At 38.9% G+C, this 25835-nt stretch overlaps 1 protein-coding gene across 3 annotated transcripts; it reads left to right on the plus strand.

Moving 5' to 3' along the window:
- The first annotated feature begins 183 nt into the window (after positions 1 to 183).
- On the plus strand, positions 184 to 21029 carry LOC143300198 (uncharacterized). Of its 3 annotated transcripts, XR_013057629.1 has the most exons (9): positions 592 to 772; positions 1863 to 2336; positions 3269 to 3616; positions 4069 to 4146; positions 6096 to 6302; positions 7707 to 7967; positions 8841 to 8909; positions 9589 to 10645; positions 12298 to 21029. XR_013057629.1 is itself a non-coding variant. In XM_076613775.1 (8 exons), exons 2-8 carry the CDS (start codon positions 1881 to 1883, stop codon positions 9943 to 9945), a joined length of 1776 nt encoding a protein of 591 aa, XP_076469890.1. In that variant the 5' UTR covers positions 184 to 290; positions 1863 to 1880; the 3' UTR covers positions 9946 to 21029. The 3 variants fall into 3 exon arrangements, 2 of the variants coding, with proteins under 2 accessions (XP_076469890.1, XP_076469880.1); XM_076613775.1 differs by lacking the exon at positions 592 to 772 and adding an exon at positions 184 to 290 and having other exon boundaries at positions 9589 to 21029; XM_076613765.1 differs by having other exon boundaries at positions 9589 to 21029.
- Positions 21030 to 25835: the final 4806 nt, after the last annotated feature.

Genomic DNA, 25835 nt, shown 5'->3' on the forward strand with positions numbered 1-25835 from the left:
GTCAGCAGAAATTACCTAAGAGAGGTCTGCCTAGGTTACGTCGACACTTCAGCGACATTCGCTGGCTGGGTCAGGAAATTGGATACAAAGGGGAATCCCCTTTCCTCTCCAACATTCTTTTTTATTGGACAACTAAAAGTTGCTTTCATTGGCTGGTTTTGTTCAGACATGCGCAAACATCGTGATCTGTCCTGCGTCAGAAAGCAAAGGTTTACAACTGCTGAACGAAGGTGCGAGCTGGTTCAAAGAGCCATGGCGAAAACCTGTTTTCGTTGGCGACTGTTTTCGATGTGAGTGTTATCCACAAACTGGTATAATAGTTTGTTGTTTGCATACGATTATGTTTTAAATTTTATGGAATTTATTACTTTGCAAAGCTTATCATTTATATTTAGTCGTGAGCAAAAATTGTGCACGTTTCATGGTTTTGCCATCTGAGTCTATTTTTAACGATAATTACGTCAGGGAATTTACGTGTTGCTAAAAATAACATTAGGGAAGGTAATTCCGTAGTATGACAAACTTGTGGAATTTCGGTCAGATCACGTGACCGAACACGCACCCCACTTGAAGCCTACTTTCGTCAGCAACGCTGTGATGAGGGAAATCCTGAATGTCACTGGGCTCTAGTCGGGAGTATATAAAGGGGAGCGTCAGTTTGATGGGTCTCGTGTGTTACAGACAATGAAACGATACCGGCAAGTGATCTTTCAGCTGTGATAATCATATATTGAAAACCAGGATCTCTCTCACAAAAGACATGAAACCCTTGGTGAGTTTATATAATCAGCATCTGTTGTACATGTACGTGTTGGTTGTGTATATGACACCGTCAGTTTCTTCACATTTTAGAGAATAATGTCTTAAATCTGAGATTCTAAAAGCATTCAGTTGAAAGTTTTTAAAACAGGAACATGGGCATTAAGGAAACAGAACTAAAGTAAGTCACTCACTCACACACACACACACACACGCACGCACACACGCACACACACACACACGCACGCACACATGCGCGCGCACGTTGGCATGCTGGCTGCATGGACTGACTGAGTTTTTTAACAGGCACATTTGGACTTCTTTACCGACCAACAGACTCTTGATCATGAAAACCCAGCAATATATATTTGGATAAGAAGATCATACAAACTTGTTGAAAGAATTGAGATTAGGTAGGACTTTAATTGTTTTCCTATAGTTAATTTAAAGTTCTGAAATCAATTAGTCACATGGAAATCAACCATGAAACTGAAAGCATTACGTGTTCAGTTAGTGAATCATTTTCTGTACATTGTCGTTTTATTCTTGTTGTGTAATTATAAAGAATACTTTTCATTTTTTGGACATAATATTTTATAGTTGTTTTTTATTGTTACTTTCCATAACAAATGAACACACACAAAATGGTACAGGAAAATAGTAGTTCTTGTGCATATATTGATAATTCATTTTACCATCAGTGTGTGTGTGTGTGTGTGATATGTCAAGCTAGATCTGCATTCTGTAAATCAGTAAATTAATTTGTTTTTAATTGATGACATTGAATGGTTTGATCTCTCTGTCTGTCTGTCTGTCTGCCTCTCTCTCTCTCTCTCTCTCTCTATATATATATATATATATATATATAGATAGATAGATATATATATATTTACATGCATTTCTTTTCGGTCAGTGAGTCCATCTGGTCTTTTGTTTCTTTGTTTTTTCGTTTTTTTCTTTTCTTTTTATAGACGGGGGAGGGGGCATCATTTTTTTCAAAAACCAAACAAGCAAAAAAAATCATGTATTTCAATAAAGTGATTTCATTCACTAAAATCTAAAATATAGCCAAATCAATTCATATTATGATGATTATGTTTCAGAACTTAACAGGTGAGCAGATGAAAGCTGCAAGCGTGGCCGTAAGCAGCGGGCCCGCACTCTGCGCGTGGCCTGCAAGCACTGCCATGGAGTCTTCTGATCAGCTGCCGGTCTACAAGCAGAAGATGGAACAAATGGCCACGCTCATCCGACACTACCAGTGTGAGCTGGAATCACAGAAGGTCCGCCGAGACGGCGTGGAAACAGTGTCCAGACTCTTGGCCGAATCCCGACAGGAGAACGTCTTTCTGAAAAAGCAGCATGCCGCTACACAAATGGTGGTGAAAAATTTACAGAACAAACTGGCTATGAGCGGAGTGGTGTCCAACGCAGAAGCAGATGACAATGAAATGATTGTGCCCGGCACGTCAAAGCAGACCCTCACCAACCTAGCTCTGGAGAACAAGCGGTTGAGAAGTCTGCTTCAGCAGGAAAACTCTTCGGAGAGTTCAGACTCCTTGCAGAAGACTGCTGAGGTAAAATGTGTGTGCGTATGCATACATATATATACAGACATGTGCGTGTTAGCAAGTGTGCTATGTTATGTATTTTTGTGTATGCAGGGGAGAGGTTGGGTGTATGTGTGGGTATGTATCTGTGCTTGTATTTTGTTGGGGGGGGTTGTGCTTGCAGGGAAATTATTTTTATTTTATGAGGACATAAGAAAGTCTAAAGCTAGATTTACTTAGCTTCACCATTTTCAAATTTCTTTTTTCAGTCACAAAATTCACTGGAAGAAAAAAAATTAGAGTGTCCCATCTGTTGGGAAATGTTTGTCAAGTGTGTGTGTGTGTGTGTGTGAGCACGCGCGCACGTGCGCGTACATGTGAGTATGCTTGCATAAAATGTTGATATTTCATATTTTCTCCTTTTTTTAAGGTGCTTGAGACAGGCATTGAGGGAGTGGAAGGAAGGAAAGGATTGTGGATGATGTGGCATTCAGTCTGTGCTTGGTTAATTTCAAGAGTCAGTCATATTAACATTGAAAGGGTGCGGGGGGAGGGGGATGGCATGTATGTGTGTGATTGCATACATGTGAATGTGTATGTGATTTGTCATTCTTTATGAAGCTGTGAATATCTTTATGTTTTAGAGTGCTTTGTAGACACTATCATTTTCCTTCTCTTTTTTTTCTTTTCTCCCCCCCCCCCCCCCCCCCCCCCCCCCCCCCCAACTCCCCCACCCCACTTTGATTAACAGAATACATGAATAAAATAGGGACATTATACATTAAATTACTCATATATAATGGAACGTAAAGTGGTAATACATCAAAATTAAGAGGCTGGTCTTTCACATTTTGCTTTACAAAAGGCTAGTTCGAGAAATATTTATCATTCTCCAAGCAGATGTGGTCAACATTTTTTTTTTTTTTTTAAGTGTTCACGTTCATAATCTGTGTGTACAGGACAAAGAAACAAAGCAGCATTCAGTGGACCAGCTGGAAGCTGAAAACCACAGCATGAAAAGGAAACTTTCAGAGCTTGAAGGCCTGTTCAGGTCTTCAAACAGTGAGAAGGACAGACAACTCCTTCACTATCAGGAGGAAATTCAGCAGCTCAGGAAACAGAGCAGAGAGACAAATGCTAACAAAGCGGGAACTGGTGTGTCTGTGCTGAAAGAACAACTCAAAGCTTTCATGGCCGAGTGCGCCAATTTCGAGTCGCATCTGGAGAGTGTGCAGCAGACAGAGGAGGAGGACGAAAAGAAGGGACCTGCTATTGAGCTTGAGCCAGTCACAGAACAAGCTGTTCAGGTGTGTGCGTCTGTGTGTGTGAGAGAGAGATAGGGGGAGGTAAAGAATGAGAAAATTTCTTTTCTTCCTTTTTCTTCTGGATGTATTTGATTTTCAACGTATGGATGAAAGACTATCTAGTTCATCCCTTATGATCATCTGAAATGAAGACAGTGTAAGTGAAAAATTTTCTATATGTGTGTGTGTGTGTGTGTATGTGTGCATGCATGTGTGCTTGTGAGTTCATGTTTTCCGTCACAGTCTAATATCAGTACAGCTTCACCTTGCTTTCTTTGGAAACTCAGTCTCAAAAAAAAAAAAAAAAAAAAAAAATCGTAATGCTCATCATATCTCAGAATTGTAACTTTGAAGTGAATAATGTTATAACTTTTTTGTTGTCGTTGTTGACAGATTCTGTTAGTCCACTCCATTAGTGGTCATTGAATTACATTGTTTCATTTTGCTGTTTTCAGGGAACAGACACTGTGGATGGTTTGGAGGTGCAACAGCTTTTGGAAGAGAAGCAAAAGCTACAGTCCAGAGTGGGAGAGGTAGGTTATAGATACATGCATCGGTTATTTGTTTTCTCAGATTCATGACTAAGATAAGTTGTTCTGTGTATGATGATGCAAGCCTTTTTTCTTTTCTTTTTTTCTGCCTTATGTATATATGGAACCATGTGGATATCCACTGACACTTTTTTTGAAAAATGAAACTGTAAACAGTGTAATTGTAAAATCTTTAACCTCTTCATGTCCGTGCCTATTTTGACACCTAGTGTTTGTACTTTGTATACACATGTACATGTGCTACCCAACCTCCACTCCTCCCCTTAGTGACCCTGGTACACTTTGTGATAAGCACACGTTTTGTTATCGGGCACAAGTCATGCCAGAAACTGGTTAATTGTTCTCCGCCTGTTGCTGTCAGTGGTCTGTAGTCTTGTAGACTGGTATGTCCATGTCACTGTCGTTTTTTGTAAGCGGAGATACATGGGTGGAGTGAGAGGTGACGGAAGGAAGGAAGGATCGTGGGAATTTTCAATAAACTGAAAACATGGGCATTTCCTTTCCAGTCAGACTCTGAAACTCATGCATAATTCAAATTTTAAATCTAAGCTTTGCAGCTTATGAATAATTCAAGTGTATACATTGATTTAAGCTGCCCCAGTGGTGCAGACAGGAATATCCTGGTCTAAAAATAATCATGGGAAAATTCCTTGTATGACAATCGACGGTTTCTTTGTCCTTGTACACTTTTCCGCATTGTGGAAGGCAGTTGGTATTTATAAACCCTGGGGCATTGAAGCGGTTGATGAATTGACTGCTTGACGATATATTGTTCATGAGAAAAATACTCATGCTAAGTGTTTCCATCAAGAATGAACTGCCTTCTGTAAGTTCTAAGAAAATGTGTGACGCATGGCATGTAATATTTTCCAAGTTCGCAGATACCAAGCAAGACAATTGTACTGCTTCAAAACACTCCTAAGTATAAGCATGTGTATAGCTCATATGACAATAACACTCAATATTACTGTCTAAACTGCATATATATGTGACATTTGTTTTTCCCGATTTTCAGAATTTCAACACACAAATTTTATTTCAGTGTGTTTCAGGCCTTATGTTAAGAAAGACAAATCAGACAAATCTCAGGACACAGCTCACTATATGATACAACAGCTTTATTAAGTTTGATATTACTTCTATCAACAGGGTTCCCCTTACACACAGCTGATGTTTAATGACGAATTTAACTTGATTCTTCAAAAATTCAAGGCTCCCTGTAGACATTTCTTCTAGGCAATGCCAAGCTATGACCCTCCACAATTTACAGCCAGCTGGGAACCTTAAGTTCAACGGTTACAGCACCCCAATACACTCAAATGGTTTACAGCAAACATTTTCACAGAGATAAGTAGATAACACACAGCTGTTGTTATTATGGTCACTGAACATAGAATGGCATGAGAGACAGCAGCAATCAAGTGATACCAAACAGCCCCAGTTTTACTCCTGTATTGGAAATAAAAGAAGTGAGCCAGCCAAAGCCTATGAGAAAACTCTAATAATTTAAGATCCATGGGAAAAGCTGATAGTGTGTCTGGATGCACTTGAGTCTGTGTGTTCCGAGAAGGTCTGCATGAATTTCCTGAACTTTCTTAGACTTCTTTAGTGGATACAGAACACAGGGACAAACTATGAGAATTCCTTAGAATTCATAAGTATGACATGATAAACATGCAACTGAACAGGCATTGATGTCTGGCACAAGCAGGGCAAAGGGGGTAAGGAGAGCTGGGAAAAGGGAACCATTTTTTCATTTCTAAACTCATTTATGCCTCCTCTTGTTTTTGTCTCCAGTATTCAGTTGCAGTCTTTATCATGATCATACTTTATGACATTTTTTAGGACTTCTCATAGTTTGTCCGTGTGTTTTGTATCCACAATATGGAGACCATGTCGACCTTCTTGGAACACATGTTGCTCATTGACAGGTGATGGAGATGAACCAGCGATGGCAGGAGTTCTTCAACGAGAGAGACAGGTACACCAAAGCCTTGGAGCAGAAGGTGCAGGACCTCGAAGCACGGCTGCAAGAAACCCTGCACAAGGCGTCCACTCCAGAGATCAGTCATCGCACTGAGCAGATCCTGGAACAGTCCCGACGGGATGTGGGCCAGGCAGAGAGTTTAAGGAAGAAGGTGAGTTTGCAATTGGACAGAACAGTTTACGAGTCATTATTCATGTCATAACTTGCATCTGGACAGAACAGTTTAGTTCAGTTCAGTAACTCAAGGAGGCATCACTGCATTCGGACAAATCCATATACACTACAACGCATCTGCTAAGCAGATGCCTGGACAGAACAGTTATTATTCATTTAATTTCTTTCCATACCAGAGTTATTGCCAAAGTACTGTATCTGTTGAAAAAGGTGAGTTTGCATTGGGACGAAACAGTTATTATTCATTAAATTAATTTCCATCAAAGAGTTATGACCACAGGTATTACAATGAGCACTGATGTGTTGGTGGTTGGGGAAGAGAGGTATATTGTCACTTATATAAGATCAGATCTGAAATTTTTCTCAAAACCCAGAGATGATAAAGAGGATTAAGTTCAAATTCAATACAGTACAACAGCAACAACAACACAAAAACATGCAGAATGCCAAAGGACAACTTATTTTTTCAAGATTTATACCTATAAAATTCTAAAATTTTAAGGTGCTATATAAAAAAACAACAAACAAACAAATAAACAGACCAAAATAATACTGTGTTTAAGAATTACATGATACAGATTCGAGTTAAAAATTTCATCTACATTACCATGATACCTTCATATATCTATGTACACAGCTAGTCTTGTTTGAAAGGCTGATTTATTCAGACTGCAGCAGACATTGGTTACTTGTTGATGTTGTATTTCTTTTTATCACAACAGATTTCACTGTGTGAAATTTGGGCTGCTGTCCCCAGGGAGAGCGCCTCACTACACTACAGCGCCACCCTTTTTTTTTTTTTTGTATTTTTTCCTGCTTACAGTTTTATTTGTTTTTCCTATCGAAGTGGATTTTTCCACAGAATTTTGCCAGGAACAAACCTTTTACGTGCGCTAAATGCATGCTGCACACGGGACCTCGGTTTATCGTCTCTTCCAAATGACTAGCATCCAGACCACCACTCAAGGTCTAGTGGAGGGGGAGAAAATATCGGAAGCTAAGCTGTAATTTGAGCCAGCATGCTCAGATTCTCTCGCTTCCTAGGCGGACGCATTACCTCTAGGCCATCACTCCTCTTAGAGGTTACAAAAAAAGGGCAAGTTTAACTGCTGCTGTGTGTTTATTCTGCCCTACCTGCTGTTAATTCCTGTCTTCAAAAATATCATTCTGTGCTTCACAGGTTATTCAAGCTTTCAATGAGTGTCTAATTTCATTATTTAAAGTCAAAAGGAGTTTTGTTCATGTATGTAAAGCTCCTTGAACTCTATTCAAGAAAAAAACAACACTGGATTAGTGTTCATTCTTCTCATTATTATGATGACTTCAGATTGTTTCCTTACCGAGTCATCACCATAATTTATTCTGCTGTTCCTTGAAACAGGCAGAGGGAGAAGTGGAGCGTCTCAGACAAGAAGTGGTGTTCAGGGACACTCAGCTCTCTCAGCTTCAGAGCCAGGTGGCCATTCTGAAGCAGGCCGCACAGCATCAGCAGATGTCATCAGAAGCCCGGAGCGTCATCGACCACCTGAAGGCCCAGATACAGGTGTGCACCGAGGACTTTGAGAAGGAGAGACAGGACCGGCAGGCAGCCCTGCAGAAGGTCAGCGGTCTCCAGGAGCAGAACTCGCGCCTTCAGAAGCTGGTGAGTCTGAGCGGCTGCTGTTTTGTAATTACATGTTTCTAGAACACTGATTTGAGGGTGGTTGCAGGGTTGAAGAATCTTTGGGTTTGGGCTGATTTCGTGTCACAGTATGGAGCAGTGAGTGCTTGTTATTGTTGTTGCATGATTACAAATATATGCACGCATGTGCGCGCGCACACACACACACACACACACATATTTAAGGTTGATCTTTTCCATATATATATATATATATATATATATATATATATATATATATATATATATATACATATATATATATATAAAAGATCAACCTTTTGTTTTTGTCTTCGATCATGGGATGACATCAAAAAACAACAACATACTAAATGAATCAATAAAGACAAATAATTGAAAATCATAGGGAGAAAAAGAAATGAATTATGTACAGACAGGGCTACTCTGTCACTGTAGTAGCCATCAAGCCCATATATAATATATTATATCATCTGGCAGAGAAGAGTGCACGAGACTAAATTTCCCAACCCACCCTCTCCCCCACACCCCCTCCCTGTTATATACTATGTATTGGCAGAGTTGGGGAATTATCATTATCATTGATACTTATATATCACCTATCTTCAGTCAGTGACCAAACTCTCAGCGCTTTAAAAACATGAGGAAATTAGTACAACTGGCTGCTTTCCCAGGAAGATCCAATTGACAGAGCTCTGCCTTTAGGTGCTTATCCTTGTCTATCTTGCTCTGAAAGCATGCCAGTGTTTTCCTACTTGGCACATTCTGTGATCCTACAGCCAGCACCTGTACTGGTTCTGGAAGTTTTGAAATTCGCGATTTTGTTCAACACTCTTTTCTTGAAGATGAATATGAATGTATGTTTTTGTCTACCAGATTACTCATCTTCAGACACTTCTGGCTCAGACTGAAAGATCTTCAGCCCAGGAACAAAGCTGCCATGAGGTATGCATTCATTCACTGTGTGTGTGTGTGTGTGTGTGTGTGAGTGTGCTTATTTTTGTGTGTATAAGAAGATAGTAATATTATTGTGTTTATTCTGTTATTTGCATTTTTTTTTCTCAAGGCCTGACGAAGCGCATTAGGTTACGCTGCTGGTCAGGCATCTGCTTGGCAGATGTGGTGTAGCGTATATGGATTTGTCTGAACGCAGTGATGCCTTCTTGAGCTACGGATACTGATACTCATACTTTGCATTACCACTTACTGATCTTTTTAATAATAAAATAGATTGGATCCATGAAGGAGAAATGATGCAAGTACATACTTGCTCTGTTTCCAGTAAGGTAACATTTCCCCAGGTTTATTATCTTCTTTATAGATCATGTGAAGAACTATTTGCTTGGTAAATGTGCCCCCTGTATCCAGTGAATACATGATTGTAACCCTTCTTATTTGCCATAGATCTCTGTGATTCATACACATAATGTTAAAATCAGAAATGTTCATGTCTTACTTTAAACTGTTCTCAACCCATCAAATGAATAGTGTGTACCAACATCTTATTTTTAGAACTGTCCACAGCTCTTGTTTTTGACATTGGCAGATATTAAACATCCTTTTGCATTGTTCTCTCATAAATCTTTCTAAGCCTGTTTTTTTTTTTTGTTGTTGTTGTTCACAGGCCTTCAGCAACTTTCATCATAGCAGACCGCCCTTCAGACAGTCTGTACTCACTTACGACAGTGCTTCCGCTCCAAACAGCGATGACGACAGTCGAGACTACCCTGACTTTGAGCAAGAGAGAGCCAACAGACGGCAGCTGCAGGATGCGCCAGGCCCCGTGTCGCTGCCTGCTTTCACCATGGAGCTGCTCTCCAGGGGATCACAGAAACCCAGACTTTCCCTGTCGGACCCGGCGCTAAGTTCAGAGTCTGGTGGCAAGAAGGAGAACTACTTGACTTGTCCGAAGTGCAACAAAGAGTTTTCAGAGGAGCAGCAAGGGGAGCTGTTGGCTCACATGGATGTGTGCTGGGAATAAAGTTTTTGTTGTTGTTTTTTAGATAGTGTTGTTGTTTTTTAAGTTTGCTGACATCACTACAGTTTGTGTGCATGCTTGCAAGCTGCTTGTATGCTTGTGTGTAAGAGTCCATAACAGCATAAGTAAGTGTGTGTGTGTGTGTGTGTTTTGAAAAGGAATTTACTGATTCATGATATTGGTTGCTGACTTATGCTGCCTTGAAAGACTCTTAAAATTATTCTGATTCTCTTAAAAAAAACAAAAAAAACACTTTCTTTTTCTATTAAATGTCAGAAATATGGGCATGTGTTATCTTCAGTTGATGTTTTATTGTTGAAATAAGATATGTATCAACTAAAATGTCATAAAGATTATGTGAAAAAAAGTGTTCTTATAAATGTTTTCCGTCATGAAGAGCTAGAAGATACCTATTTCAAATGAGAAGAAACAGAAGCATACAGTTTCAGAAAACAAAGACTTCATATCTATTTGAAACGAGAAACAGAAAGAGATAGAAGCGTATGCATGTTTTGGAAACAAAGCCTTTGCAAGCGCCCATGCCCAGCAACATTTTGTACAGCCCAAAGGAAGGACAGGAAGTGGGTCTAGAACTAATGCCATATTTCCATGCATGCCAGATGCAGCAGGCACCATCCACACCAGCCTCTGCTGCCACTAGCATCACTACCCTCCTGTTGGCAAAACCCTTACATAATATATGGTGAGTCTGGAATCTCGGTGACAAAGAGTATGGTAAATGTACAATGTGAGTCTGGAATATTTAGGATTGTCCTAAGAAGGCAAGACAAAGAGAATGGTGCATATAGAGTGGCATCTTGAAGGTTGCATTAAGAAAGCAAAGAGAGTGGTACGCACACTTTGCTTAAGCGTAATCAGTATTATCTGTTATTCCTGGTGGAGGGAAGTTTTATATGCATTGTTTACTAACACTGTTCCATTGTTTTGCCTTATGAAGTATTAAGTGTTCTTATGAAGTATTCAGGGTCTTTGGGGTTTGTTGTATCACTATCTTGATTCTTGATTCATGCGCACTGTATACGTGTATGACATATTTCAGATGATGTTTACTTATGATGTATGCTCGCTGTGTTGTGCCTATATTACCATTTTAACTTAGCTAATACTGAATTTCTGGGCCGCAAGGTGCCTTTGACAAAGTGCCTTTGGGAGGCACCATGGCAGAGTCGGTCAAGCATTGGACTCCTGATACAGTGTTCTCCAGTCATCAGGGTTCAAGGCCCTGCTACAGCATGGTGGTGTGTCCTTAGAGAAGGCACTTCACTCCGATTTCCCTCACTCCACCCAGGTGACTGGGGACCTGACTTTGGTCGGGGAAGGTTGAAACAATGGAAGGAGAGGAGGATTGGGCCTCGCCTTCCTATGCCAAGCCCTAGGAACACAGTGGATATGAGTTCACTGCCCTGATGGCTATAAAAGGCTATAGGATCTTTAACCTTTAAGGTGCCTTTGTTTCCTAACGTCTTGAGGTGCCAGCGTCTCATCTGTGGGGGAAAACCAAACATTCCTCCCTGCCCATTGTTGCTGTAACCTGACCCCTTCATCCCCTGTGGGCAAAACAACAGCATTTGTCTAGTTTCCAGCATGATGTTGTTGTTGGGTTGTTGTTGTTTTTTTTTGGGGGGGTTTATAGTCTTTTGCTTTTCTAAGTTTATTTAGATTTTTGTATAATACTGTGTTAAAAAAAAAAAGGTTGAAAAAAAAACCTGTTGATAAATCTGTTTGGCAACTCAAGATTGCTAAATCCATAGTGAGAAAGTGGCAAAGTGGAAACTGTATGTAGCATACACATTATTTTAATGCGCGTACTGCTTTCAGTTTTGAAATACACTGAAGCAGCACACAAAAGAAACTGCATAAAGTTTCTAACTTGTTTGCATTGTTCCAGGGTATGAAATATATTGATTTCTTTTCATTTCTGTTTACTATATTTTTTTTTCTTTCCTTCTTTTTTTATACATTATTTTTGTCACCAACAGTGATAATGATAATAATAATGATGATGATGATGATGATATAATGATGATGATGATGATGACAGTTACAACAATAATGACTAATGACTTACACATGAATGAGCCCCCTACCCACCCCCAAACATGTTATCATCATCATTTTTCTTGTTGCTCCACTTCTTATTCCTCTGCTTCTGCTTTGATCTCTCTCCTCTTCTTTTGCTTCGTCTATTTCTTCTTCTTCTTCTTTGTCTACTTCCTCTTATTCTGATCATAATGAACAATATACTTGTAGTGTTTCTTGACATCCCCAGACCTGTTGTTTCACGCTGTGTTTTTAAGATGCTCTGATTTCAAGAGATGTTTTTTCTTGTCCCAGAAATGGTGCAAGGAGGGAGCACTGTGAGGCAGAGGTTTGTTGTGGTGCCTGCTTTCTTTCTGCAGCTTTCCCTATGATGCATTGTGCACATCTGCAGTGCTGCTGCTGCTGCCTTCAATATAGTCTGTTTTCTGTTCTGTTCACCACTTTTCTTTCTTTCCTCTATTTCTTTCTTTCTTTCTTTTCTTCTGTCTGTCTGTCTTTCTTCCTTTCCTTCTTTCTTAAAAAAAAAGTGTGTTGTAGCTGACTGACTGAACACTTTGAGTCTTTTTGCCGATATCAGCCTTGATTAACCATGTAACCAGCTTATTTTTCATTGCGGCATATAACATTTTGCTTGTGAATTCTTTGAGAAGGACTAGAATCATAAGGAAATGACTTCTTCTTCTTCTCCTCCTCCTCATTCTCCTCCTCCTCCTTCTTACTCTTACTCTTGTTCCGATGAAAGAAGTATACTGGTGGATAAAACACAGAGAAAAAAAGCACTGACTATGGAAAAATAAATGTTGACAGAGAAAAAGACTTAAGTTTCAGAGTCATCTCAAATGAGAGATGAATTTTCAAATAAATTCACATTTGTTGAAACTGGTGGTGGAGGGGGCAGCAAACAGGAACTGGAACTTGCACTGAAGTATGCACGTTCTCACATTGCTAAATCACTTAATTCAGAAGCACTGAAGTATGCACTTTCTCACATTGCTAAATCACTTAGTTCAGAACTGCTGTGGGAAAGGTCTTAGGCTGCAATGTCTCAGGCCTACACAGAATCTTGGACGGTAACAGTGAAACCATGAAAGGAACCTGGGCTGAGTTGCATTAGTGATCTTTGCTGTGCGGTGTTTGCTTCATGTTAAGTGTCGGTTTTTCAAGGAGGCATCACTGGGTTCAGACAAATCCATGAAGGCTCCACCACATCTGCTAGGCAGATGCCTGCCTCTCCAGCAGCATAACCCGCTTAGCCAGGCCTTGAGTGCATGCCTATATATTTGTGCAACTGTCAGAGTGGATATCTTCTCCAGAATTTTGCCAGAGGACAACCCGTTTTTTTTGCGGTGGGTTCTTTTTCAGTGTACTAAGTATGTGCTGTACACCTGACCTCGGTTTATTCTCTCATCCGAATGAGTTTGATTTTTCCAGTCAAACTTTGGAAAAAGGGTAAGAGCAGGAGCCAAACCCAGACCCACATGGACACTGTATTGGCAGATGCGTGTCAACCATTCTGCCGCCTTTCCCTTCCCAAGGGTGAAAAACGTTCAGAAGTCTGGAATTAGTGTTGAGTTAAGAAAGTTCTTATCGTTATGCAAACTTAGCGCTGCTGAAATCGCTCTTGCAATCCAGCCCTGGGAAACAGGGACAGACACTCTCTGTACTGTGGGAATTAATTGGCACTAAAGTGCTGTTAGTTCAGTTTTACTTTGGTTTGTTTTGATTTTTGCTTTGTTATTTCTTTCTTTTTTTGTGTGTGTGCAAAATCTGTCAACTAAGGGAATATATTGGTGCAACTGATGCTAATTTGTTGTTTTGCCATGCGTTTTGTTTCTTCTGGGTTTTTTTGGGTTTTTTTTCAATATTTGCAAAACCTGTTTGCAAAAAATCTTAATAACCACATTTTGTGATATTTTGGTTTTCAGGTTGTTTTTGGAATTTGGAATTTGTAATATTAATGTAATATGAATGCTTTGTTTGGTGTGCATTGCCATTTGTGATGTGTGGGCACACCTGCGCAAGCTTGTGTGTACATGTATTCCTCTGTGTGTGTGTGTGTTTGTGCATGTGTGTGTGTGTGTGTGCATGCGCATGTGCGTGTGTATGTGTGCATGTGTGTTCCTACATAGAAATGTTTGGAATGTAAGCCATAGAGGTTAAGATTTTTTTTCTTCCTATTGCTGTTTGTATTAAATGATATATTCTCAAGAGTGCACTGACATGTGTTCATAGATTATAATTTGTGAAAGGCCTGGGCACAGTTGTATGATGGTTGAGTGGACTTGACTTGAAAGATTGTGCTCGGAGTTATGTCATACATTTATCAATAAAACTTTAGATAGTATCTGCTTATTGATTTGAACGTAATTCTTGCTTTTTGGTGTTTTCTCAATGACCTACACCTCCCTCACCCATTAACTTTGAAACTGCCTTTATGCTGTACCTGTTCTGACTTTGTGGTTGTGTGATGATAATGTTACCAGGAAGCAAACATCAGTGAATTTGTTGACGTTCACTCAGTTCCTAATTTTACATGTGTGTTCAAAATAACTGCCTCTGACTGGACTGTTTCAAATGCATATAAAAGTAGTGCCATTGATTAAACCTGTATAATATTAACAAAAATTTTGGTTTACTTTCAGGCAGCACCAGAGGTCCTTTTCTGTACCAGTGAAATGAGTTTTAAAAAAAACTAAAAAAAACTGTAAAAGTGTCCACAACAAAATGATAAACAATACATGTATTCCGCACATTTTATGCTCATATGCATGAACTCTCTCTCTCTCTCACACACACACACACACACACACACACACACACACAGGTATAAACAGATACATACATAGATGGACAGATAGATATATAGATAATCTTAAAACCATTCAAGGTATTGAAAACGAGCGAAACAGATGAGAAACCAACAACAACAGTAAGATAAACATGTATTCACTAAAAACATGGTGTCACACATGTTGAGAAAGACAGTGCTACAGATGCTGAATGACCTGTATGTATACTTTACCCGAGATTTGCTTCTTCTTTTTTTTCTTGCACTGATAACAGTAATTTGCTTAATTCATGATTGATTCCATACATTTCACAATTTGTTTCAATTTGTTTTTTCTTTGCTTGCTTGTTTTGTCCCTCTTCATAATTTATAATTCTCTCTCTCTCTCTCTCTCTCTCTCTCTCTCTCTCTCTCTCTCTCTCTCTCCCCTTCAGCTAATCAGAGAGTTGATAATGAATTGTGCCACTTATGTCATTTATGACATTATTATCATATTGAAAATGCCTTTAGATTCTTTTTGTCATTAAATGCATCAACATAATCATTACTGAGAAGCAGTTTCTAGGCTGCTGTTATGTCATGTATTTGATTGCTTTTTTTTTTGTTTGTTTTTTTTATTAAATTTTAGTCGTGATCTTTGTAGAAGCAAGCACATCATGAGAAGAAAACAAAGAAAAGTACACTGTTGTTAGTAGCATCAGCAGCAGCAGCATCTCATCGCCAACAGGAAAAAAAAAACAAAAAAAACAATGACAACAGCAAACATCAAGACTGGGAAAAAGAAATTACATAGCTATTATTTTTAATTGTTAAATTTTGCAGATGATGTGTATTCAAAGGCAGTGTATTGTAACTCGTTAATCAGATGTGCATGAATTAACTGTTGGATACAAGCTGTAGACAGATAATAATAATAATAATAATGGATACTTATATAGCACACTATCCAGAAATCTGCTCTAGGTGCTTTACAAAAACGCTTTTGATAACATAAAACATTATATCTATGTTACATACACACACCAAAATGTGACCACACACAGATGATGAACTCCTCAAATTAACCGATGGTTAATTTTGAAAAATGACAACATAACTGTCCAGTACATAGAAGCAGAGGTGATGATTACTATCAGCTTGAAACACAGCAGTATTGCTGCAGATAAGCCAAGCCAAATGAAGCAGTTCATTGATGTCTTTTTTTAAGCAGATGTGGTGTACAGTATATAGATCAGTACTCATGCTTTGACACATCCTTAAACTGAAACTGAAACGGACGGAACAGTATTAATTGGAGTTTGTTTTGATGGCAGTCAGCAAGTGGAACATGTAATTTGCTTGTGGAACGAACAGTTGAATGAATTTCTATTGTTGTTGTTTTTGTTGGTGTAAATGAAAAAAGAAACAGTTCAAAATTATAATTATATAGATCTATTTATGATATTTTTCACATCGATTTTTTTGCTGTTGAAATATGCACACATCCAGTGAAAATGTATTTACATAGTTCCTGCTGTGATCTGTACGCATAGTAAACAAAACCTTACTCTTCATCAAAAAAAAAAAAGAAAGAATGAAAAAAAGGGGCAAGGGGGTTGGGGGGAAGGGAGGGTATTCCTATTTTTGGAGGATCCTTCTCTTTCTGCTGTTAAGAATGAGATCCTGTTTGGTTGTAATAATATCTTGTGTCATTCACTTCAGCTATTATATAAACCGTTTCATAAATATCGCACACACACACACACACACATGCACACACACACACACACACACACATGTGCAACACACACTCTCTCTCTCTCACACACACACACACACACACACACACACACACACATGGCTGTTTCAAGGTCCTGTTGTTGAGAGGCACTTTGGGCCTGCAGCCATTACAATCACACACTCATTACAGGACACGAAACTTGGTCAGTTGTCATGTGTATAGTGTTCTTGGCTGTATGATTCATCTGAAAGTGTGCTTGCTGGGGTCACACAAAACCATTTCTGTTTGCCGCCAAACGCACATCAGTTGTTATTATGCACATGTCAGTTGTCTAACACAGAAGCAAAAACCAGGCCAATGTACTGTGAAATCCGAGAAGATGAAAATTCTTACTCTGGAGTTCACACTAAAATTAATCAGTTTTTGGAGGGATTTTTTTCAGTGTGGATAATATTTAACATTTCTTTTGATTTTGTCTGTTTTTGTTTAATTATCTATTTATTGTAAAAAGGAGGGGAAGAATTACAGGAAAAGAAAGGAAGAAAGAAAGAAAATAAAAAGAAGTAAATCAAGATATATCTAGTGCACAGTTCAACACTGTTAAATCAACAAAGAAAGAAGGAAAGTGTAATGAACATATATATTTATATATCTGTTTATTTATCCCCTCTGTTCTTTGTCTTCCTCTTCTTATCTGTCTAAAGAGTTAATCAGGTTTGCTTGCTAAGTTCCCTGTTATTTTCCTATTTTATCAATAAGTTAGCTGAATAAGTAATCATGGTTCATAGTTAATTCCCAATGCGACGAAATATTTCAGTTACCAGTCGATGGTGATGTGTTACTGCTACCTGATACAGTACATTCCTGGTGTGCAAAACCAGCTGGACAGTCATAGAAGAAAAGCTTAATTACTTATTTCTGCTGACTGTTCATCAAAAAAAAAAAAGTGAATGAAATTGTGTTTAGAAAAGAGGGCGATTTGGCTATCAGGGAAAGATGGTTTTTGGTAAGTGAAGAATTAAAGATCACAAATTTTAAAAGGTATTTCAAAATGCTCTTCATAACATTATGAAGTATCAGAATTGCTTTGTCATAAGTTTACAGAAAAGGAACAAAAAAAGGACATGGAAATGCAGAAATTTGTGAACAAAATTAAGATGATGGGTCTGAATTTGTTTTAGAAAAATCTAAATGCCATACTTTCTTAACCCCCTTTGATATACACAGTTGGAAGTATTGGATTTACACAAAGACAGTAAGCATGTTAGAAATGTACACACTTCTGCACTAACAAATAAAGGGCACAGGGATAGTCTCATTAGGTCTCGACTGAGAGTGAGCAGAGAAGAGAAGAAGAAACTACAACAACAACAACAAAAAACCACCTCCAAACACTGGTTTTTCAGTGAAGAAAATGCAGGTAATGTGTATCCAGCATGTTCAGTTGCAATGAAAGACAAAGTTCACTTTCTCTGTCATTGTGCCACATCTGAGGACTGTTCCCAAACATGGCATCTGGTAGATAACTTTATTCTCCGTCAGGTATAGTCTTTGTCTGGAGACTGCAATGCTTTTTTGGATAATAAAGTGTCAAGTGTCCCTCTCTGTCAATCCCATCTGTCTCTCTCTCTCTCTGTCTCTCTCTCTCTCTCCTATCTCTTACTCTTTCTGGGTTTGTTAATGAACTCTTGTTTCTCTTTTAGGTACATGTTTTCTCACCGATGGGAAGTGCAAAACGGCAATGGCTTGAAGTTGTTTGGATTCAAAGTTGTGTGTGACTTTTTCTTAGTTTATAGCATAAAATTTACTGTAACTGAGGTTCAGAGTTCAGGGTTTTTAACAGCTCCACTAATTTGTCAAGCAACCACATTTTCTGCTTTACAATGGTTTTATCTGGAACAAAGGTCAGGAGAATGTGGAAGAACTAGGTGGGTAAAAAAAACTGCAAATGCCATCTTGTTAAAAAAAAAATTTTTTTTAAAGAAAAAGAAATACTGTGTTAATAGCTAGATAACCTTTTTTTTTCTTTTTTTTTTAAAGACACATACAGTCTCATCATTTGGTACAAGGAAAGCCTAACAAGTTAAAAGCCAAGTCATAACAGATAACAATTTTTAGCATAGACACGCAGTTTGAAAGATACATATCCAGTGTGATCATTGGCACATTGACTGCCCATCAGGTTGAAAGCCGAGTCATACTTTTAAAAATTTGTTGTGTTAAAGCATCTCATACTTTTAAAAGTCTGACGAATTCCCAGTAGCTATCCTTCATGATTTACTCTATGAAACAGAAATGAACTGCTTTGACTGCTAAGGAGAAAGGTAAAGTACCAGTTTATTGAAAATACAAACTTTTGATACATAATTACTTTTGATTATCATATGTGTTGATAAAGACCAGAAGCAATATATTGAAAATTTTTAGCATGAATACAACAGATAATATGTGTTTAAGGGATACATTGGCATGGTGCAATACCATCCACAATGTAATTCTGTGAATGTTTTATAATGACTTCAGCGACATACGCATGACACCTGGTTTCTAATAAAAAGGGATTGTCAGAAAGATGAATTCTCACAGTTGTTGTTGTTGGGTGGTGGTGCGCTGTGGTTGTTGTGGTGGTGGTGTGTGTGTGCCAGCTAAATCAATTGCAAAATGTTTGTGTTTTGATTCCTCCCTCCCTCCCCCCCCCCTTCCCCCCCATCCCTGTTCCTCCCCCCCAACTTTCCTGTGCCTTCCTACCACTGCCCATCCCTCTCTCCCTTCTCATCCAAACACAGGGAAGAGAACTGTACATGTGCTCATATGTCATCAACAACATTCACAACACTAACTGTTGCAAACAGTATTAATTAAATCTAATCGGCCAGTGATTTTTTTTTTTTTTTTCCTTGTTAGAATTCCATCTGTGATTGAATTTTTTGAGATGTATAGTATTTTGGATTTGAAAATGTGCTGTTCTTTTTTTTTTTTTTTTTTTTTTTTCTTCTTCTTCTTTTTTAAGAAGAAGTTTGTATTCATTTCTTTATTTGCTTCTAATCCAGTCGTTCATTTACAGTGTATTTCTCTCTCATGCTTGTTGCATACTAATCCTCTCCTTCCCCCATGCCTGCAAGGTCTTTTTATCTCCCCACCCCCACCCTCCTAATCACCACCAACCATTACATAGGGCTATACTAACATTGTTTTGAACATACTGAAAATCCATCAGATCTTCTTCCATGTTTGGTTATTATGTCGTTCATCAACACTTGTTATTGTTTATCAGCAATCCACCACAAAGGATCTCTCACAAACTCCCAGTGGTGTGGAAGAAATTCCCCAGTTTTTTTTGTTTTGTTTTTTTAAACTCTCTCAGAACAACCCTCTTCTGTTCTGCCTGCCATCTTATTGACTAATGTGCTCCTTGGATTCTGCTGGTGTGTGTGTGTGTGTGTGTGTGTGTGTGTGTGTGTGTGTGTGTTCTGGTATGTTTGTGTGTGCACATGCTCGTTTGTGTGTGATGTACTTGATGCATGTATGTTTATGCATGTATGACTTTTGGTTGTAAATGAACTCTTTGCAGGGGAGGTGTGAGTGTCTGCACTATCATCATCATCATTATTATTATGAAGATTACTAATAGTATAATCATTGTTATTACAGACCTGTATAATTGTCTATTCTGAACCTGACAATGCCACTTGTACTGATTGACAATTCCCCTGGACTCCATTTTTCTCGGTATAAATGTGTGATACTGAACATATAGTGATCAACATTGCAACATCAAAGAATGTACAAGTGGTTTCCACCTTTTGGCATGAAATGATTTATGACATGCCTCATACGTGCTTGTGCATGTTTTCTAAGTTAATGTTTCTGCCATTTTATTCACTTGATGTTCGTGTTTTCCTTTTTTTAGATAACATTTTTAGACAATATGATAATGGCACTAAACCAGAAATGAATATTTATTATTACTTTGGATATTTTATATCTAACTATCTATCTATGCCTGTAGAGTATGTATTAATGACAAACCAGCAAACCAGATAATTGGTATATCATTATTGATAAGAGTTATCTTTATCTTTATTTCTTGGGCAAAACAGTTTTCCAGACCCAACTGTTGAGATCAAATTGTTAAAGCAAGCATTTTGAATACTTGCAAGTCATGATGAAGATTACTCTGATGTGGTATGAAGTACGAATATCAGTATTTCTGGCACATTGAACAAGTGTACTTATTATTTAGCCTGATAATTGTCAAAGTGATACAGTTTTGGCAAAAGAAACAATGATTTTTATGGTTTGCATTGATGTATATCTGCATCATCCATCCAGTTGCTTTGATGCAGCATGAAGAATGTTTATGTCCTTTTGTCTATGTCATTGCCTATCTCCTTTCCTTCGTCATGCAGTTTTTCCACTTTTTTCTTTTACCTTATTTGGAGTCAGAATAATACAATTTATTACAGATTCTGGACTAACGATTTTCGTTGTACAATAAATCGTAAACAGTTATCTTAATATGGTTGTGTGTGTGTTGAAATATGCAGTAAGTGTGTGTGTGTGTGTGTGATTTTAGTTTTATTCTTATTTTTATTTATTTATTCATTTTTGTTAAGTGCTATGAACACTGATGAAATGTGTATAAAATTGCATTAAACGCTTGGATAACACACACACACACACACACACACACACACACACACATGCACAAACGATATGCACAACAGATATGCAACAAACATGCAGTTTCACAGATATGAAAGCACAAACAACGCAAAAGCACACGAGCCCCCCCCCCCCCCCCCCCCCCCCCCCCCCGCCACACACACACACACCATCTCCAGTATTACCTTGCACGCCCCTCCTCCCACACGCACATTCCTACGCATCGAACAACACACACACACACACACACACACGCCCATATCTTAAAATGAATAAATAAAAGACCTAGCCGCCTGCCCTGAAATAACTCCAAGGGGACTGTTTCAGGGTCGTCTTCACTGAGGAGAGTCACATTCGTTTTTAGGGTTATTTTCAGTCGCTACACACCGTTTTCGGTAGACGTAGTTCAAGGTACGTACGTGGGGCTATCGTGGGATGGACTAAGTATAGTGATGTCGATCTCCCGCCGGCCGGTAGTACGCATGTAACTGCGCATTGGCTGGAGTGGACTGATGCTCACTCATTTATCAGTTTGGCTCATCATTTGGAGGCATGGACAAAAATTTATCATTTGACAAACATATAACAAATAGTATAAACAAAGCGAACAGAATGATTAGAATAATAAAAAGAGCATTTACATTTATAGATAAGGTTACTTTCTTGCGGTTATATAAAACATTTATAGTTAGACCAATCCTAGAATATGAAACTGAGGCCGGGAACACTGTATGGTACCCAACGCAAATAAAGCAGTCACAAACAAGCCATAGAAAGGGCTCAAAGAAGAGCAACAAAGCTGGTCTATAGCATAAAAGATTATTCATATCAAGAAAGATCAAAGTACTTACAACTACCATCACTCAAAGCAAGAACAGTAAGAGGGGACTTGATACAGACGTACAAAATATTCAATGGGTTTGAACGGATGTAAACAAAGCATGCTTTTTTCTTTTCTTTTCTTTTTTTTTTCTTTTTTTACTCCAAAGGTAGACACTACACGAAACAGTACAGACAAAATATTTAAACAGTATTCCAGAACAAATTTAAGAAAGTTTACATTTAGTAACAGAGTAAAAAATTATTGGAACAAATTAACTGACAAACAATATCAAACGTGCACATATTATAGTCAGTATAAATATTTTTAAGAACCTCATAGATAAACACGAGTTATTGACAAGAACGAAATACGACTTTGATGGATAAAAGGACTGAGCTAGTCAACGACCTGACCAACAATTAAAATGAAAAAATCTGAAGGGGCATAAAAAGCCAAAAATGGCTACGTTGTATATAACAACGCCCCAAATCCTGATCCTGATGTTGAATGCACTGACGTGCTGTATCAGAATTCCAGGTTCTCAGTTTACCGAATACGTGCCATACCACTACACCCAAGTGACTCAGATCGGCCAGACAGCAGTGCATGCACGTTTCACCTCAGTGTGGTTAGTGTGAGGCCTTCTGGTGACCTTAGAACGATAATCATAGTCCCCCAGCAGTTAATGTGATGGGCGCTAGATGTGTGTGAATTATCAAGTCCGGGATCTGGACGAACTTTGTGCGGCGCGGATCAAGTGGAGACAGAAAAAACGATAAGCGTGCCGACCGACCGTCTAAAAGATGATTCATTTAGTTCCAATACACATGGGCGGTGTGAGCATCAGTGATGTGCGATGTGCGGCGTGGTGTGGGCGTGATGTGCACATGGTGTATGCCACGTACGTTGTGTGTGGTGTGTAGTGTGGCACGTGCATGTGTGGTCAGTGTTTGCATCAGTGTGCGTGCGGTGTGGTGTAGCCTACTGATGTGTGTCAGTGGGGTGTGTGTGTGTCTCCGAGTCTATGGTGCGTGTGTGGTGTACACGTGTTGGGTGGTGTGTGTACGTGTATGTGTGAGAGAAATCTTTGAGGACTTTTTTTTCCAGTTCGGATGGATGCTGCAAGGATTAAGATCACCCACTGGAAAGAATGTGGTCGAAGAGAGAGAGAGAGAGAGAGAATGAATGAATGAATGAATCTTTATTTTCCAACGGTGAAGATATTAGCACTTTGGCCGACTTACACATCTGCCGTTGTTCTAAGAGACACACAAACATGTACGCATATAAATGTAGTTATACTGAATACTTAATACATGTATAATGTACGAGTATAACACAGCGTCAAACTGAGAGACACAACATCGCTCACATCTGTACGGAACGGAAGCGAGTAACAGAGAGAGAGAGAGAGAGACTAGACAAGACAAGACAAGACAATTTCTATATTATCGAGCACTGGCGCGCTTTTTTTTTTTTTTATCTAGTCACCGCCCTGAAACAGGGTCTACACTCACACAATACTACATTATATATGTCATTGCATGCACTACACAGGCAATGCTACTTAACTTGAATTCATAGAATGCGAATACTATACTACATAAAGGCATCAGTAAGTATGGTAGTAAAAATAACACACACACATACACACACACACCGGCACACACACACACACACACACACCGGCACACACACACACACACACACACACACACACACACACACACACACACACACACACACAGAGGCACAAGCATGGTATTGATAATCGACATAACTTGAAAACAACTTGTAACAGAACACACACACACACACACACACACACACACACACACACACACACACACACACACACACACACACACACACACACACACACACACACTGGCACTCTCTCTCTCTCTCTCTTACGCACACTTACACACACATAAGCATACAATGTGCATGCTAAAAAAAAAAAAATACTCAGTATACTAATGTGAATATAAAACATTAATTCTAATTTTAAAAAAATACACTTAGCAATAACAGGGGTGTGGGGTGGGGGGATGCTCATTGCCAAATAAGAAAGCATAATTTAACATATAAAATAGCATGAGAATAAAAATGTCATAGGTGAGAGAGAATAAAACAATATCAGCTAATGAATAGATAACATCATATTAGACGGAACATGTGATAGAGAACAGCAGGTCAGTAAGAGAGAGAGAGAGAGCGAGAGAGAGAGAGCGAGAGAGAGAGAGAGAGAGAGAGAGAGAGAGAGAGAGAGAGGACAAGACAAGACAAGACAAGACAGGACAGAATTCTTTATTTACGAGGATAATAGACAAGCACTGGCGCGCATTTTTTTTATATTTTAATTTTTTTTATTTTTTTTTTATAGTTCATCCAGTCACCATCCTCGGTTGAAAGAGGATCTACACTACACAACCGATGCTACAAATGTACGTCATAGCATGCACTAGGCTACACAATACTACAGAAGTCATAAGCATGCGCTACATAATACAACATAAAGGTATAAGCATGGTAATCATAACACACACACACTGACACACACACACACACATTGACACACACACACACACTAACACACACACACATACACACACACACTAACACACACGCACACACACACACACAGATACACACACACACATACACACACACACACACAGAGGCAAAAGCATGGTGTTGATAAAATACATAGCAAAAAGAAACACAGAGAACACACGCACTGGCACACACACACACACACGTACACACACACACACACACACACACACACACGCACACACACACACACAAACACACACACACAGGCTAGAGAGGCGGCGGAGAGAGAGAGAGAGAGAGAGAGAGAGAGAGAGAGAGAGAGAGAGAGAGAGAGAGAGTGAGGGGTGGTGGTGGAGAAAGAGAACTTGAAGGGGAGGGAGAGATTGAAACAGAAACTCTCCTATTGAGTGAACTGAAAATGAGCCCAGAATAGCCTGTTTTTATCCTCTCACAAGAAGAAGGGAGAAAAAAAAGCTTCGGAAAACTGATAAACAAACCACGGGTAAGAGAGAGAGAGAGTCGATATATATATATATATATATATATATATATATATATATATATATATATAGAGAGAGAGAGAGAGAGAGAGAGAGAGAGAGAGAGACTGAGACACATACAAAGAGAGAGACAGAGACAGAGAGTGACTGACTGACTGACTGACTGCATATGACTGACTGACCGGGCTGACTGGCTGACACTCACCGGGTCTGACTAACTAATCGATGGTACTTTCGTATTTTCGCCGAATAATAGATAAGCAAATATGCGGTATTTTCATCAAGTTGAAGGTGCGGGGTGCAGGAACAAAGGGAACACACATAAGTATGTTAACAGAGTGAAACATAGTTCCAATACCGTGAAATAAATGCACGCATACATGTTTGAGAGAGAGAGACCGACAGACAGAGAGAGACAGAGAGAGAGAGAGTGTGATGCCCATTATATGCAGCAACAAAGTCCGGAATAACCGTGAGAAAGAAAGAGAGCGTGAACCGCAGACTTCAACTGTTCGAGTTGGCAGGAGCGAAAAATCGTTCTTGTTTCTGTTTTGATAATGGTCAAGGTCATAGCGTATTTTTAGAAAGAAAAGCGATGCACTATTTCTGCCGTTATCACCACAACATTGTGTTATTCTTCCGAGAAATAATAAGAAAATAAAGACAGGCATGTGTATATAAGAGGAATCCTGACATAGTTTGAAAGCAAAGACAATACTACTATATTTTCTTATTTGTTTTGACGCGGAATTTACATAAAAATGCGTTGTTAAATAA

This window comes from Babylonia areolata, chromosome 2 (assembly GCF_041734735.1).
Source record: "Babylonia areolata isolate BAREFJ2019XMU chromosome 2, ASM4173473v1, whole genome shotgun sequence".
Classification (NCBI taxonomy): Eukaryota; Metazoa; Mollusca; class Gastropoda; order Neogastropoda; family Buccinidae; genus Babylonia; species Babylonia areolata.

What these genes read in the sequence shown, in the direction of transcription:
- LOC143300198 (XM_076613765.1), top strand. An exon ending in TCACAGAACAAGCTGTTCAG is followed by an intron (nt 3,617 to 4,068) that starts GTGTGTGCGTCT and finishes TGCTGTTTTCAG; the next exon opens with GGAACAGACACTGTGGATGG. An exon ending in TACAGTCCAGAGTGGGAGAG is followed by an intron (nt 4,147 to 6,095) that starts GTAGGTTATAGA and finishes GCTCATTGACAG; the next exon opens with GTGATGGAGATGAACCAGCG.